Below are 18,826 nucleotides of genomic sequence, written 5' to 3' on the forward strand. Positions count from 1 at the left end.
GCTGGAAATAGAGGTAAGAGCCAAATAGAAGGTCTTGCATGAGAAAAGGCACTCAGGAAAAAGCAAATAATAAATGCAGAGTAGTAGTGGGAGTTAAGCCAGGAGAGGAAGGTAGCAACCATATGGTGGCTAGCTTGGACACCCAGGCAAAAAGTTTATATTTAGCTCAAAAAGCAAAGAAGAATCATTGAGAGTGTTTTGAACAGGTGTTGGGCCCTGGAAAAAATGATCAAGCTAGCTGACACAAGGGAATACAAATTGTGTAATTCCACATATACTAAGTCCAAGGCAAAATTAATCTTAAATTACAAAAATCAGAAAATGACTGCCTAGTGAAGAGGGAAACCATTTTGGAAGGGCACAAGAAAACTTTCTGAAGAAATGAGAAATGTTCTATATCTTACTTGGGTGGTGCTTATCAGTTCAGTTCAGTCGATCAGTCATGTCCGACTCTGCGACCCCACAGACTGCAGCACACCAGGCCTCCCTGTCCATCACCAAATCCTGGAGCTTACTCAGACTCATGTCCATTGAGTCGGTGATGCCATCCAACCATCTCAATCTCTGTCATCCCATTCTCCTGAGTTCAATCTTTCCCAGCATCAGGGTCTTTCCCAATGAGTCAGTTCTTCACATCAGGTGGCCAAAGTATTGGAGTTTCAGCTTCAGCATCAGTCCTTCCAAAGAATATTCAGGACTGATTTCCTTTAGGATGGACTGGTTGGATCTCCTTGCAGTCCAAGGGACTCTCAAGAGTCTTCTCCAACACCACAGTTCAAAAGCACCAATTCTTTGGTGCTTATCTTTTTTTATAGTCCAACTCTCACATCCATACATGACTACTGGAAAAAGCATAGCTTTGACTAGACAGACCTTTGTTGGCAAAGTAATGTCTCTGCTTTTGAATATGCTATCTAAGTTGGTCATAACTTTTCTTCCAAGGAACAAGCATCTTTTAATTTCATGGCTGCAGTCACCATCTGTAGTGATTCTGGAGCCCCCAAAAATAAAGTCTGACACTGTTTCCCCTCCCCACTGGGAAGAGTGGGGACGGGATTGTTTCCCCATCTATTTGCCATGAAGTGATGGGACCAGATGCCATGATCTCAGTTTTCTGAATGTTGAGCTTTAAGCCAACTTTTTCACTCTCCTCTTTCACTTTCATCTAGAGGCTCTTTAGTTCTTCTTCGCTTTGTGCCATAAGCATGGTGTCATCTGCGTATCTGAGGTTATTGCTATTTCTCCTGGCAATCTTGATTCCAGCTTGCGCTTCAACCAGTCCAGCATTTCTCATGATGTACTCTGCATAAAAGTTAAATAAGCAGGGTGACAATACACAGTCTGGACATACTTCTTTCTCGATTTGGAGCCAGTCTATGAGAATGGGGGACACATATAATTTATCTTGTTCCCTGAGAATGCAGGCTGCCAGATGACATGGACCAAATAATAACTTTTTCTTTTCAAGTTATTTTTTCTCATTTTTGTCAACTTTTATGCATCTGATGCTGCCATTTTATCCTCAATTATACTCTATCTCATAACCAATATACAAATATATACGTATTCTGGTATGAAAAATACCTATAATTTCATAATTCTGGTAATTTCAGAATTTCATAATTCTGGTATGAAAAACTTTAAAAATAATTAAACTACTGATTGCTTATGTGCTATTAAGGGCTTGTCTCCCATACTGACCTATTTCATTACACATTATAACAATCTCATGAGGTTTCCTATTATACCCATTTTATAGATGAACAAACTAAGGCTGAGATAATACCTATAGCAACAGAGTCAAATAGGCACTCTTGTCTATATATCTCAAATCCCAGGTTCTGAAGCACTGTGCTGTACACTTACACCAAAAATAATTAACAAACTAGGGTTATCTGGAACTCAGAGAAAGGGTGAGAAAGTCAGTACAGATGAATAATCCATTAAATTTATTTACCCCCATAGTTTTCAAAAGACTACACTAGTTAACAAGGGGTTATTACATGACTGTTGGGTTATTTATTTTTTAATTGGAGTGTAATTGCTTCACAATGTTCTGTTAGTTTCCAATGTACAACAATGTGAATCAGCTATTATTGTTGAATTGCTAAGTCCTCCGACTCTTTACAATGGACTGCAGCACGCCAGGCTTCCCTGTCCTTCACTATCTCTCACAGTTAGCTCAAACGCATTTCCATCGAGTTGGTGATGCCATCCAACCACCTCATCCTCTGTCATCCCCTTCTCCTCCTGCCCTCAACTCTTCCCAGCATCAAGGTCTTTTAAAATGAGTCGGCTCTTGGCATCAGGTGGCCAAAATATTGGAGCTTTAGCTTCAGCATCAGTATTTCCAATGAATATTCAGGTGATTTCCTTTAGGATCAACTGGTTTGATCTCCTTGCTGTCCTATGCACCATAAGAGTTCTCCAGCACCATAATTTGAAAGCATCAGTTCTTAGACATTCAGCCTTCTTTTTGGTCCAATTCTCACATCCATACAAGACTACTGGAAAAACCACAGCTTTGACTAGATGGACTTTTGTTTGCAAAAGACATCTCTGCTTTTTAACATGCTATCTAGGTTTGTCATAGCTTTTCTCCAAAGGAGCAATTGTGTTTAAATTTTGTGGTTGAAGTCACCATCCACAATGATTTTGGAGCTCAAGAAAATGAAATCTGCCACTGTTTCCCTTTATCCCCACCTATTTGCCATGAAGTAATGAGACCAGATGCCATGATCTTAGTTTTCTGAATGCTGAATTTAGAGCCACCTTTTTCACTCTCCTCTATCACCCTTATCAAGAGGCTCTTTAGTTCCTCTTTGCTTTCTGCTATAAAAATGGTATCATCTGCATATCTGAGGTTGTTATTTCTCCTGGCAATCTTAATTCTAGCTTATGAGTCATCCAGCCCGGCATTTCGCATGATGTACTCTGCATATAAGCTAAATCATTAGGGTGACAATATACAGCCTGACGTATTCCTTTCCCAATTTTGAACCAGTCTATTGCTCCATGGTTCTAACTGTTGCTTCTTTACCCAAATACAGGTTTCTCAGGAGGCAGGTAAGGTGGTCTAGTATTCCCATCTCTTTAAGAATTTTCCACAGTTGTGATCTTCACAGTCAATGGTTTTAGCATAGTCAATGAAGCAGAGGTTTTTCTGGAATTTCTTTACTTTTTCTATGATCCAATGGATGTTGGCAATTTGATCTCTGGTTCCTCTGTCTTTTCTAAATCCAGCTTGTATACCTGGAAGTTCTCGGTTCACATACTGTTGAAGACTAGCTTGAGGAATTTTGAGCATTACCTTGCTAGCATGTGAAATGAGTGCAATTATGTGGTACTCTGAACATTCTTTGGCACTGCCCTTCTTGGGATTGGAATAAAAACAATTTCCAGTCCTGTGGCCACTGCTGAGTTTTCCAAAATATTCTGACATATTGAGTGCAACACTTTAACAACATCATCTTTTAGGATTTGAAATAGCTCAACTGGAAAACTTCCACTGGCTTGGTTTGTAGTAATGCTTCCTAAGGCCCATTTGACTTCACACTCAAGGATGTCAGGCTCTAGGTAAGTGATCATACCATCACTGTTATCCAGGTCATTAAGACCATTTTTGCATAATTCCGTGTATTTTTACCACCTGCCAGCAGAAATCTCTTCTGCTTCTGTTAGGTCCTTGCCATTTCTGTCCTTTATTGCGCCCATCTTTGCACAAAACGTTCCACTGGTATCTTCAGTTTTCTTGTAGTCTTTCCCATCCTATTGTTTTCCTCTATTTCTCTGCATTGTTCACTTTAAGGCTTTCTTATCTCTCCTTGCTATCCTCTGGAATGCGGCATTCAGTTGGGTAGATCTTTTCCTTCCTCTCTTGCCTTTCACTTCTTTTCTCAGCTATGTGTAAGACCGCTCAGGCAACCATTTTGCCTTCTTGCGTGTTTTTTCCCTTTGGGATGACTTTGGTCACCTCCTCCTGTACAGTGTTATGAACCTCTGTCCATAGTTCTTCAGGCAGTATGTCTACCAGATCTAATCCCTTGAATTTATTTGTCACCTCTACTGTATAAACAAGTGATTTGATTTAGGTCATACCTGAATGGTCTAGTGATTTTGCTTACTTTCTTCAATTTAAGCCTGAATTTTGCAATAAGGAGCTCATGATCTGAGCCACAGTCAGCTCTGGGTCTTGTTTTTGCTGACTATATAGAGTTTATCCATCTTTGGCTGCAAAGAATATAATCAGTCTGGTTTCTGTATTGACCACCTGGTGATACGTCCTCCCTCTTGAGCCTCCCTTGTAACCCCCATCCCACAGGATCACTGTTTTATAAACTGCTTAAAACAAGGGTGGAGTTTAATGTTAGTTGCTTTAGGCATTAGATAAATGTTTATAGATTCACATTTATAATGTATATACATAATATGCTATGTCAGGTCAATTCAATCTCTACCAAATTTGGCTTCATGAAGTTTGAAGACTTATCACAACTAATGTCAAATAGTTAGAAAACATTCTTAATAAAATCAATTTGAATTCAGTTTAATTTTTAAAGGTGATATGCCGTCCTGAATGTATTTTTAGGCTTCAATTCTCTTGAAATCATAAGGATCCATAGATTTAATAGACTCCTAAAAAGGATGGTACCTTAATAGGACTATAGGAGGAGTTTCATAAGAACAGGGATTCTATTTCTAAATATAAAAATTCATAAGTTCAGATCCTTCTAATTAAACAAACGTGAATATTTAGGTAAAAATGGGAGGAAAGCCACTTCTAAAATATAAGAAAGTGATTTCCTAAGATAACAAACAAAAGGAAGAAAGTAGTTCATCTTGGTGAGAGAGCAAATGCTTTAAGGGCTATAAAAATAGCATTTTACATTTTACATAAACGTACAACTCTGCTTATCTATTTGTTAACACATATCTCCCATAATACTTCTACATGGCAACAGTTGTTTAATAAAGTCTCATTTTTCAGGCTACTTAAGACTTTTCACAAATCCAAGCATGTCCTTCAAATTTGAATTAATGAGATTTTACTAATACCATCAACTTAGATTTTACGATGCTTTCCCTAGAAACATATATTTGAGATTGTTACTCTACTCCAGATAAGTATTCTTTTATCAGTGGGGAAAAAAAGACAAACCTAACTCTGGGAATTTCATAACTCATTTTATCGTTGCTGGGAAAAGTTAAAAAAGACTTAAATGAAAGGGCAGATACACCATGTTTATGAATTGGAGAACTAAAAATTGTTAAACTATCCACTCCCCTCAAACTGCTTTTAGATTATACACTCTCAATCAAAATACCAGGAGGTCTTTCTGTAGAAATTGACAAGCAAACTTTAAAATTTCTGTGGGATGAAAGAATCAAATATAGCCAAAAAATTTTGGAAAATAACAGACCTGGAGGGCTTACATTACTTGATTTCAAAAGGAATCATAAAGATGTAGCAATCAAAACTATAGTACCATGGCCTAAGGATAAACACAGAGATCTCTGGAATAAAATAGGATAGAAATACAGGGTCAGTTGATTTTTTATAAAGTTGCGAATTCAATGGGAAAAGGACTGTCTGTTCAAGAAATGGTGCTGGAACAAGTGAATTTTGGTGGGAAAAATAAAAAGTAAATAGCCAGTATTACCTCATACTATACACAGAAATTTACTGAAAATGGATCATAGAACACACAGAAGCACAACATAGAAAACATTTGGGAGAAAATACAGGGAAAAAATTTTTATGACCTTAGGTTAGGCAAAAAATTTTATATAGGACACAAGAAATTAAGAAACTGTATGTTATCAAAATTAAAAACAACATCAGTAAGAAAACAAAAAGCTACAGACTATAAGAAAATACTGTCAAGACATATATCTTTAAAAAGATCATATCAAAATATACGAAGAACTCTCAAAACTCAATTATAGAGTTTCCCTGGTACTCAGTGGATAAGAATCTGCTTGCCAGTGCAGTAGACACAGCTGCTACTGCTAAGTCACATCAGTCGTGTCCTACTCTGTGCGACCCCATAGACAGCAGCCCATGTCCCTAATCCAGGAAGATCCACATGCTGCAGAGCAACCAAGCCCGTGTGCCACAACTGCTGAGCCTCTGTTCTAGAGACTGGGAGCCACAATTACTGAGACCACATGCACAACTACTGAAGCCCTCATGCCCTAGAGCCTGTGCTCTGCAACAAGAGAAGACACCGCAGTGAGAAGCCCAGGTACCGTAACCAGAACAGCTCCCACATGCCACAACTAGAGAAAAGCCTGCGCAGCAACAAAGACCCAGCACAGCCAAAAATAAATAGATCAATTAATTATTTAATTAAATTTTAAAAAATGGATTGCACAGCTTTCTTGAATGCTGTGATTAAAAAAAAAAAAACAATTATAAGGCAAAGTATCAATATTTGAACAGACATTTCATCAATGAAGATACATCAATGGTCAACAAGCACATGAAAAAATGCTCAACATTTTTACCGATGAGGGAAATGCAAGTTAAATTCATAATATATCACTACACACTCACTAAATTAGCTAAAATTTAAAAGACTGACAATATTAAGTATCGCCAAGATATAAAGCAATTGAACTCCCACACATTGCTGCTGGGAATGCAAAAAAGTATAACCATTTTGAAAAACAGCTTGGCAATTTGTCAACAATTGCGTTTCTACATTCCTAACCAAGAAAAGTGAAAACATATGTCAACACAGAGAATTATACATAAGTAATTACATCAGCTTTGTTCATAAGAACCAAAAACAGGAAACAATTCTGTATCGTCAGGCAAATGGCTGAGCCAATTATACATTTTTTTCTACTACTTGGTAATAAAAAGAGATGAAGTACAAACAGCCGTAACAACATGACTGAAAACATTATGCTAAATGAAAGAAGTTATACAAAAGAACAAAATACATTGTATGATCTCATTTATGTGAAAGTCTAGAAACACGGAGATTAACTAAAGTGGCACAAGGTAACTTTGGGAGGTGCTGGATATGTTCTGTATCTTGATTGCAATGGTTACACATAGGTATACATTTGTCAAAATTCATCAAACTGTACATTTTAAATGGATCCATTTTTTTAATGGATACATTTTATCATATGCATATTGTTCTCCAATAAAATTATTTCAAGAAAAAGCTGGTTTCTCTTGTCAAATTCTGCATATTATACAATGCCAATTCCAATGACATCCAATTTTAGTTTGATTTATGGGTACCTGTGTCAAAAATAATCTAATTTATACTGACTTAACTGAAAGAAAAACATATAGTTTTAATATTATAACCCTCTTGGTTCTCTTCTCACTGTCTCACTCCACCATCTCCAGTTGAACTTTAAATTTCTTGAAAGCTTTTTCCTTCTTATCACTTATCATGGGCAATTCCTCTACATTCCATAAATATTTGTGAAATTAAATCAAACAGAAGTTCTCCACAGTCTTTCTTTCCTAGTGTTACTCTTGAGAACAGAATAGAAATTAAGCCTTCAAATGTCTTATGATTTTATTTTTTTCTTTCATTCACTTTAACACAATCTTCTTTCAGAGTATTATGCCAGAGCACAGTATGTTAAACAGATGTACATTTATAGGTTTGAATTATAATATTTAATAATAAAGTCAACCAATAACAACCTGAGTTCATTTATCAACAGTACCCAATATATCAAAATTATTTATTTTTAACATGTGAATGTATCTGTTGTTCTTTGAGGTTTTTTAGCAATTAAAAATGAAATTCAAATCAAATATTAAAAGTAGGGGTCAGCAAATATTAAGACCCGTGGGCCAGAGCTTGCCCACCACCTGGTTTTGTATAGTTCTTAAGAATGTTTTCTTTTTTACATTTTTCAAGAGTTGGAAAAAAAGAATATTTTTGGTATGTGAAAATTATATAAAAATTCAAATTTCCACATCCATAATAAAGTTATATTGGAACACAGCCACACTTATTTGTCTATGGCTGCTTTTATGCTATAGTGGTAGAGTTCGGTAGTTGCAAAAGAGACTGAACGGTCCACAAACTTTAAATATTCACTATCTGGCTCTACAGGAAAAGTCTGCAGACTCCATGTTTAAAACAAATCCTCATAGTACCAATTTCATGGAGCAGAGTTTGGAAACTACTTATGACACAGTATATTTTGAAAGATTACCACTAAAATATTTTTCATTCTACTTGCTCTTCTACAATGCACTCTTGCCACTTCCTCACCAAGAAAAGTCTAATTCTCTTCCTTTTGAATCTGGGCTCATTTTAGTGATTTGCTCAGCCAATATAATATAGTGGAAGTGACTTCTAAGACTTCCAAGATCAGGTCATAAGAAACCTTTTAGCTTCCTTCTAGGTCTCTTGGATACTCTGCTAAAGGATGCTTTCTCTGAGAACCTAGCATCATGATATGAGAAGCTTGAACCTCATCAAGAAGCCAAATATAGGTATTACTGCCTACAACCTTAGCTGAGCCCCAAATCAACAGCCAGTCTCAACTGATATCCATGTGAGAGAGCTATTCTGGACCTCCAGCTCAGATGAGCCTTTAGATAACTGCAGCCAAGAGACATCTGACTGCAACCACATCAGAGACTCTACATGAGAACCACCAGTAGCTCCGATCAGTCAACCTAAATAGACTTGAATAGAACTGAATAGAATAATAAATGCTTATTTTAAGTTACAATGTTTTGGGGTGGTTTGTTGTATGGTAATAGAGAACTGAAAAAGTATTATATTAAAACAAATCTAGAAAAGTTTCAGGTAAGAAATTCTAGACTTCTGAGTCAAGCCCATGCTTGGACTATCCATGCATATCACCAGGCCAAACCCTACTAAAGCCTCCACTAAGCCTAGGTGTTCTAGAAGTAGCCATGGAGAAAGAAGTGGTAAATAACACTCTAATGGAGCCACTGTGGTTTCCCAATCTGTATGCATTCCAATCAGACTCACTGTCCCCCCGAATATGCCAATATGCCTGAATCTTATTCTGAAATTCTCACAAAGAAGTAGAAAATAATTTTTCTAATTTCTAAAATTACATCAGGATTGGCAAAGAAACACTTCTCGGTTTTCATGCTGTAAATGAATTGATGATTATAATTCCTCTTTATTTTTACTTGATAATATTAAATTGATACATGAACTTAGGTGAAATGTAGTCATTAGGTCAGTATATAGTCAAGTATCAGTAAATGGCAATTTACTGCTAACACATCTGGGCTTAGTAATAGAAGTCCATATTGTCGCCTACTCCTGCCTGAGGGGTGACAGGTAAGAGTTGTTCACTGACAATATTTCCAATATGTGCCAGTTATGTGTGATAAACTCCTTAACCTGAAAATTTTAACTAAACAATATCAATCCCCTATGAAGCCAATACATCATATTTTCAATATTCCCTTAAGCTACAGTGGATTCAAATTTCAAAGAATGAGTGCTTACTATATGTTAGGTATGCTGCTACACTCTGGAGATATGTCTTCAACTGGTGTAAATTTCATTTAAAAGAGAGAAGTGGCTCTGAATTATTCCAGAGAGTCATAATGTGACACAGAATGGTATGTTTATTTTAAACTAAAAGGGATACTACTAGAACACTTAAGATTCTTAATCTTTCTTCTTAACTCTATAACTGTTTTCAAGTTTATTTAAACATTTATTCTTGTGATTATTTTTCACCCTAATGTGGAAAATACTTGCACAGACAAATGTTTTAAGAAGAAACCATTTCAACTTAGTGGCTTAAAGTCATCCTACAAAAATGCTGTAACCAATCAGTGATAGCTGCCGCAGCAGTGACTAGTAGTAAAAAACACTGGGCATTTGTCAACCCTGACCTAGTTCATCAGTTTCATGTAGTCTCTTCCCTTCAGATCTCCTACTGAGTCCCTTCAAAGATCCTCATGATGGAACTTCCACCCATTCTTACAAAGTGACATTTCTTCAGCCAGTTTTCCCACTGCCAGTCTAATCTCCACAGTGACCCTTAATAAGCTCTACCCCGGTGCAGATGTCCTGACCCAAAAAGGCAGATTCCCCTAACATTCAAGAGTTTGTCAGATAAGTCACACTTTAGGCCCGGAGACCTTAGATGGTAGATGGCCAAACCCTGGTAGAACGTGGTACATCCATGATTTGCATCCAAGCAATTGAGCACCAGAGTCTCTGCACTTAAGTCACTGCAACAGGCACGTGGTTGCTGCCATTTCTACAACATGCATTAAATATCAGAGAAGGCAATGGCACCCCACTCCAGTACTCTTGCCTGGAAAATCCCATGGACGGAGGAGCCTGGTAGGCTGCAGACCGTGGGGTTGTTAACAGTCGGAAACGACTGAACAACTTCACTTTCACTTTTCATTTTCACGCACTGGAGAGGGAAATGGCAACTCACTCCAGTGTTCTTGCCTGGAGAATCCCAGGGACTGGGGAGCCTGGTGGGCTGCCATCTATGGGGTCGCACAGAGTCGGACACGACTGAAGCGACTTAGCAGCATTAAATATACATCTTGGTCCCTCAGTTCAAAATAAACTGAATCCATTACTAATAAAAGCAAAATCTCTACAGAGAAAATATTACAATTTACTACTCGCACAGCAAATGTGACATTACAGGACTTTTAAATAATTCAAAACTGGCATTTTCTAATTAAAGATACAATAATAAGCATGTTAATGAATGTTTTACACTTACTAGGGAAAAAATAGTAGGATATAAATACACTTCAAAAAAATGTTAAAATGACCATATATTTTTTATGTTCCATATGGTCTTGTATTGAACATGTAATAGTATTTGAACATAATTTAACATGGTAACTACTGTTAACGTTAAAAATACACATTATCAGTGTAACTGATATGGATTCAACCCAGAATCCATAACAATTCTATTCACATCCTGTGTAACTCCATGGGGATTCTATGAGGAAAGTTTCCATATATGGTAATTTTTCCCCATAGACTCCCCACAGTTTATACAGGATATGAATCTGGTCCATTGTGACAATGAAAACAACAGATCACTGAAAACTCATGTGTAATTTCTGCTGAACAAACCAGACTAACAATTAAGGAAACCAGTACTCAAGTGAAAATAAGTACTCTGAACATTTAAAAATAACCACTGGGTATTTTCATTCCATTCCTATACTAGCAGAATCAGTATATAAATATCCAGGGGGAAAAAAAACAAATTCCTATCTTTATTTCGTTTAAAATATTCCCTTGATTCTAAAAATTACGATGCCAACTACTAACAGGCAAGAAACCCAAAAGGAAATTTCACATCAGACTTAACATTGTCAGAAGATAAGAAAAGACAATAATATAGTGAGACAAGTCAAAAGTATTAAATGAGCTTTACTTCCCAGGGTCCTGTATGACCATGTCCCAGTGTAAATTCCAGTGATTCATAATTATTTTTCTTTATTGTGACTTTAGCCATCTGTGGTTTCTATTTATCCAAAGTCATGTAATTTTTTTTCTTTTATTTAATGTTCTAAGTATAGAATTAGCAGTAAGTTTTTGTGTGTATATTTAAGTATGTGCATTTTAAGTAAGATGAAAGCATCTAAAATTCAATACAGCTAAATACTAACAGCTGGATTAAAGATTTGGAAAGGAAAATGACTCTGAACTACCTAGTTGTCATATGACAAAAACTAATAAAGGGAGGGATATAGTACTAAAATGTCAACCATACTAACAGCAAAAACAGCAGTGTCATACAATTATTTAACAAGAACTAGGGCTTATACTGCAGAACAGTCCAGTTGTGAATAGCCATTTTTGAAAGACTATAGTTGCTGTTAACGTCTCAACTGATTCACAGAAATTACACCAAAACAATAGAACCAAGTTTAATCTCACGTATGACTGGTTGTCAAGAATGGCCCTGAAATACATAAAAAGGGAATGTGACTCATTTATTCTTCTATAAAAGAGTTGTCTGTTTAATTGTACAGTTTCTTGGTGATCTAATATTGCTAGAGTATATTCATTTTACCATCTCTCACATAATGGCTCAAAATTTGAGATAATTACATTGTTCTTAGAAGCATGATACCATACTCACTATTAAAATTGAGAAGCTGTCAGTTCCAAATTAATGCATTTATCAGTAATGAAAATAAAAAGCAACAGCTGCCCTTTCGGTATTCATCAAAGAAAATCATATGGGGCAGCACATATACCCCAAATCCTTTCCAGCATCTAGCTGCCTACTGAAGGTGAGGTGGGCATGCAGAAAATGGCAAGAAGATTTGCAAGACAGTCATACCACAGCTAAAGAGAACTGACAATCTGACACACAGGTCCACCATATACCCATCACCACTAAACTCACAAAATACTACTGCTCTGCTGGGATTTGGGTAATTTCTCTTTCCCTTTCAAGATACAGAAGATGTTCTTTCTAATATGTTACAACTACAACAAAATGTTCAGAGGAGGGATTAAATGACACTGTTTGCCCCAAGGGTACACTGTTTCTGAAAAGGTAGGGTGTTGCTCTCTTCACTGGACTAATAAGGTAGGTGCTTTTAAAGACACTTTCACTTATTAGAAAAGAGCACAATTCCCACCACAGCACATCTTAAACGGTACCCTTGAGGACTAAAAAAGTTAAACATGGGAGGGGGGACAGGAGGAGGACTGAGCTAGAAAAACACTAATTGAATAAATGTCCATGTATTTGAAGTACTTACTCTTTGGAGAATAACTGGCTTTATGATAAAGGATGCAACCAAATGGCAGCAGTACAAAGTCAGTGTCCCTTACTCCACAAAAAGAAAAGATGAACTTTTTCTCTATTTATAAAATTTAAAGAGGAAAAGAAATTTTAATTTTTGTGGAATTCCATATTTTAAAATATGAACTATCATTAAATCAAGCACTCAACATATGCATTTAAATGACTATTCCCCTCACTAAACTTTCTTTTTAGTACTTACATCCTTAAGCCTACATTACTTTGACCAGACTAAAATTGCATTTCCTCAAAGCAGATAAAGGGCAGACCTACTACTCCCATTTTTAGACATGGGAAATTTCGGTAAAGGAAAAGCTCAGTGAAATACATCATGATGGTAACAGATTACAGAAGCTATACTTCCTGCTTTGTACTAATGATTAATTTACACATAACATAGAACACTTTCATTTCAAAGGCTGAAAATAGTTTGTGTCCTAATTTATACAACTATGGGAGATTCAGATATACTAAGTTAGAAAAAATGAGACTCCAACACTGTCAGAGTTCTTCTGTAAAGTGAATCAAGAAGATATTCACTGAAGCGAGGTCAGAAAGAGCATTTATAAATTCTGTTGCCATAACTATGTAAGTTTTAACTCTGATAAACTTTTTACTCTTCCAGGTAAGTTTTTTTGTCATTTTAAAGGTTCTTCAAATATGTGTGGTGGGTGGTGGGTGGGGGGTGCTTTGTGGGCGTTTAATACGATCTCAGTGAGACTAAACATGTTATAATGTGATTTCTAGGTTACCTCAAATTCCTGACCTGAAACATGAAGTCAACTTAATCAATCCAGTACTTGAAAATGAAGGCATGAAAATTGCTATTGACATTTCCTTTTCTTATACGCAAAGAGTTAAAAGCAGAGAAAGAAAATTTTAATCACATACAAGTGACAATATCAACAGAATTCAGAATAGTGATCACCTTTTGGCAAGGAACAGAAGTAATATTGGGACAAGCAATATTGACAGAGAAGGGTCATCACAAAAGAACTTTCTAGAGTAAAAACAATGTTCTGTATCTCAAACTGGGTAGCAGTTCCAAGGTGTAAACAGGCAAAAATTCAATGTGTTCCACACTTTGATTTATGCATTTTATTGTATGTGAACCATACCTCAATTTAAAAGTAAAAGCATTCAATACAAGTAAGTTACTGCAACCAGAAATTAGGGATAAGAATTATAAAATCAGAATATGTTAGAAAAAAAAAAATGAACCTTTCCAAGATCTAGCATAGCACTGTACACAGACTAGATAGCTAAACAAGTATTTACTGTAAAAATTTAGTAAAAATATACCAGGTGGTTTGGAAGATCCCTTCTGAACTAATTAGAACTTCTAATGTGACTGTTTTTCTAAACATTCTAAATATAGTCTCAGTCTATAAAACAGCCTCCAAAAGATGGAAATTAAAGGCCTAGAGAACCTATGCCTCAAAACACAAAGAAAATACACTTGTCTCAACTCTGAGTACACATTTAAGGAATCTCCTTATCTAAGGAAGGCAGTCCATTCTCAACATTTTGCAGCCACTGACAGTACAAATCTATCTATGGTCTTCTAGTGACAAGCAGGAAACAAAACTTAATACTCAGTCAAGTTAAAAAAAAAAACCTACATGATGATGTTCTGTCTTCTGAATGGCATTCTATCTGTACAGCAATTTGGTAGCTATGGAGACCAAAAGCAACCAGCAGTTTTCAAACATAGATCATAGCACATGGGTGATATTATCAAAAGATGAGGTTTAACGATCAAGAAAGGCTATCTGCTGAGTAAACCTGGCCAGACGATGTTAGAGTCCCTGTGTCAAGAACCCAAAGGTTCCCACACTGAGTTTCAACTTCCATTTTCAGCTGAACAAAGTAATAGGACTAATTTTCCTTTAGGATGTAAATATTTCTATCTACTCTACCTAGGTTCCTACTTAAACAAAATTCAATAACTGAAACGAAACTGGAAGGTCTTCGCCACTAAATAATCTGTTTCTAATCCTGGGTGACAATAATTCCAAATGTATCATTTTAAGTCGATTCAAAAACCATTTTTAAATTATTTAAAAAATAAAACTATCACATGCTGAATGGGAATCACATTCATTGTTATTCTATCTTGACCTTGATAAGGCATTGTGGTAATTTCAGAAATGGGACGCTTGTAGGTAAAACAACAAAAATAATCCACCCTTTAAAATAGCCAATCAAGAAACAGAAGACCTGAGGAGTATCAGCTCTCTTGAAATACTGCTATTCTGGAATAATCATCAACTATGCATAAATAATCACACTGATCACCCAAAATCAGAAAGGAGAGACTGAATTATATATTCATAAGAAATGTGTTTCTTAAATTGCTGCCCTAACCCTCTCTCCCCACAAAGCCAGTGTCTTGCCAATGTTTAAAGTCCTAGGTCAGCAGGTTGAGTCTCTTTATAAATTCTGAACTGTCACCTTTGCTTATGGATAATGACAAAATATTCTGCAGAGCCTGTATAACTGCATTGACAAGTTATACTATTCTACATCCAACATTAAATAAACCACGTTACTTAGGCTGGTCATCATTTTTCAAATACCCATTTTAGCTGTCCACAAGTGCCATCCAGCCCAGCCCCTTGTGCGGGGCCTGCTCTGCACCAAAGCAATTTCATTGTATAAGTTTTATGACAGATATGCTGCTGCTGGACTGTGGCGCTAGCCAGCATATCAAAATTGAAGCCATTGTGTAAAAAAAAAAAATCTATTTAAAAAAAAAAGCTTAACTTTTATTTTTTGTATCTACATATAATGTCTGTCCCTATGTTTCTGTAAAAATATGGGAAGAAGATATAATGACACCTCTTTCTCCTTTTAGATTAAAAAATGTAAGCCTTTTTTTCTTTCTTAATAAACACTATCATCTCAGATCCTCACAGTACCTATTTTAGGGTTTAAGGACCATTATAGAACCACAACAATAGATCAGTGACAGACTTGATCCCACCAATTAACACATTCTGGGGAGGCTGCCTAGATTCCTGTCTTCCTCCCTCCCTCTTGGAGGCCTGATTTTGACCACTCTGACATCCCTGGCCTTAAGGATGAATAACCCAGTGAAGGGGAAGTCCTTTTCCTGAGACCAATTTATTTGTAATTAGAGTCAAAATACAAAGGCTGGTAATGACCTACGGCAAAGTGATATGAACTCCAAGCCAATGAAACCATGACAGCAAGCAGATTTCTAAATAGCAAAGTGAGATCCATTTACTTACATGAAGATTCAGTGCCAAACATGGCTGGCTCCAGAGGCTGCTTTTAAAAAATTAGAAGAATGGAAGAAAGAAGGAAGGAAGAAAAAAATCGAGGACAGTGTACGTGTGAGAGTGGAGAGATGAGCTGCTACACAGCAGAGGTCATGAAGACAGACAATGCAGTCCAAGCTGTGTCCAGCTGCCAGATTCTCCTCTTACAAGCTTCAGTGTTCTCCCGTGTGATTGAAAAGCAAGGTCTCCTACAGCACCAAAAACCGAAGAGCTGCTTTTGAAAATCCAATAGGGAAAGGCAGGCCGACGTGGCTCTTCTGGGATGCAGGGAGGCAGAACTAGGTAGCAGCGGGGGCAAGACTGGGAGCAGCAGCAACAGCGGATACTGCAATCCCCAGCCCAGTTATAGCAGTAAGACAATAGCAGGGCTTATGCATACACCGGTGACGTCAGAGACACTGCACAGACCGACTGCGCTGCTTGAGCCAGAGGCTCCAGGGGCTTCAGGGGAGCAGGCAATTCAAAGGGGAATTCCTTTGTCACAAAATGCCCAAGACCAAGAGCCACATACATATTCACATATATATTCACCCTCCTGACAAGATCTTCATCCTGAGATACCAAGCACTAAAAGAGACCTCAAAGAAATTTAAATATTGGCTTTATAGCAACCAACCACAAAGATATGCAAATTAGGGTTCTTGATTTTAGGCAGCAAGTAGAACTTTTCAAAGGAATTAAGAATATGAGAAATGAGAAAAATAACCTACCTTTTAAAATAACTCCAGAGTTCATTGCTTTTTCAGTAGGCTTGGGTAGACTGACAGATTAGGGGTTTGTACACTCAATCACAAGTATGTGAAAATATGTACACTATTCCACACATATCCTGGCATATAAATTCACAAGCAAATATAACAATAAAACAACACTACAAGGGCTTAAAACACTGTTTGACAGCCAGTGAGCACTCAAATGTTAAAGAATACATTATTAGCTATTTTACAACTATTATGCAAACATGAAAACCACTACTCTAGGAATATGTGTATGTACACATTTTTCCTATCCTATTTTTTTTGCTTTACTTTTCTTTATTTTGCCTTATGAGAATTCCTATCATTTTTCCAGGGTAACTCAGTAATGTTAATGCTGTGTACACACACCTGTGTACACCTGTGCAAGTAGGCATATATGATCAACAATCATATTTCTTTTTCACCCCACCAAGACAAAGAAGATATTATTATTTTGTCTCTTGATTCATTACCTGCATTACCTTTACTCTTAGAAATCTACTTTTTTCTAAAAGCTATAAGTGCATGGACTTTTATTAGAATATCTATCCAACACAAGCACAGAAAGTTTGTTTCAATATTTTAAAAATATTGAAATGCACAAAAAAGTGTGGGTGTTTTTCAATAATCCCATTGTTAAAGTTATATAAAACAAAAAGTTCAAAAGCTCAAGTTTCTTTTCCATTCATTCATCTAAGGTATATACTTTTTCTAATACTTTCTAAAGTATATAAGCATGTCTCTATATAACACAGCTTTTAAACACTAAATTCTTATATGGTGTGGAACTGCAAATTACCGTCTAAAAATATCATTAATAGTTCTTCTAGTCAGTATATGTACATCCTCCTCATTTTTAAATGGTTACATAATAGTCCATCGTATGGATGTGCATAAAGGTAATCTGACCTTCATCTTATCGAACATGCTAAACCATTATGGAAAAATTGCAATGATGCTACATAAGAACAAATGTTTTATTGTAGGTATGATAATAATGGGGCTTTCCTGGTGGCTCAGATGGTAAAGAATCTGTCTGCAATGCCAGACACTTGGGTTCAATCCCTGGGTCAGGAAGATACCCTGAAGAAGGGCAAGGCAATCCACTCCAATATTCTTGCCTGGAGGATCCCATGGACAGAGGAGTCTGGCGGGTTACAGTCCATAGGGTCACAAAGAGTCAGACACATCTGAAGTGATGGAACAAACACACACACAAGATAATAATAACCAATTTTTACTGAATGTTTACTCCGTACTAGGTATTATTTTGAAAATTTCACATATATCAGCTTACTTAATCTTCGTAACAATCCTACAAGGCAGATACCATTATTATCCACATTTGATAGATGGTGGTCATGCAGGTTACCAAATGATAAGCTGGGATTCAAACCCAGGCACTCTGGTTTCAACACATATGCTCTTAACTACTCATCTATAATGTCTCTTGAAAAAAAAAAATACCAAAATTATATTTTAAGAATTCAACTAAAATAAAAGGAAAATAGAAATCAATAAAAAAATATGGAGAAGAAAGTTCTTAAAAGAAAAAGGTCACCAAAAACACTAAAAATGAGAGAAAATTTCAAAAATTAAGAAAAATGCATCCCTCCCAAAATAAGCAGTCCAGGTTAACAACCAGTGGAAAACACAAGTATACCTCAAAGATACTGTAGGCTCTGTTCCAGACCACCACAGTAAAGCAAGTCACACAACTTTCTGGTGTTCCAGTGTATACAAAAGTTATGTTTACACTGTACTATAGTTTATTAAGTGTGCCACAGCATTATGTCTAAAAAAATGTTAATTTTAAAATACTTTAATTGCTAAAAAATGCTGACCATCACCTGAGCCTTCAGTGAGTTGCAGTAATAACATCAAAGATCACTAATCACAGGTCACCATCATAACAAATGTCACAATGAAAAAGTTTAAAAAATTTGTGAGATGAAAGTTTGAGACAGAGACAGAGAGTGGGCAAATCTGTTGGAA

General features: G+C 36.4%; 1 protein-coding gene across 10 annotated transcripts in view; it reads right to left on the reverse strand.

The window, feature by feature from the left end:
- Positions 1–18,826, reverse strand: part of ST7 (suppression of tumorigenicity 7) — a 278,061-nt gene that overhangs the window by 205,259 nt on the left and 53,976 nt on the right. The window contains exon 1 of one of the 10 annotated variants that reach the window (XM_061414032.1): positions 16,044–17,066. The exons of the other annotated variants lie outside the window; for them this stretch is intronic. Coding sequence (XP_061270016.1) covers positions 16,044–16,065 — 22 coding nt within the window. The 5' untranslated portion in view covers positions 16,066–17,066. Of the gene's footprint in view, positions 1–16,043; positions 17,067–18,826 lie in introns of those variants that run through there. 10 annotated transcript variants of the gene reach the window in all.

The sequence above is a fragment of the Bos javanicus genome, chromosome 4 (genome assembly GCF_032452875.1).
Source record: "Bos javanicus breed banteng chromosome 4, ARS-OSU_banteng_1.0, whole genome shotgun sequence".
NCBI lineage: Eukaryota > Metazoa > Chordata > Mammalia > Artiodactyla > Bovidae > Bos > Bos javanicus.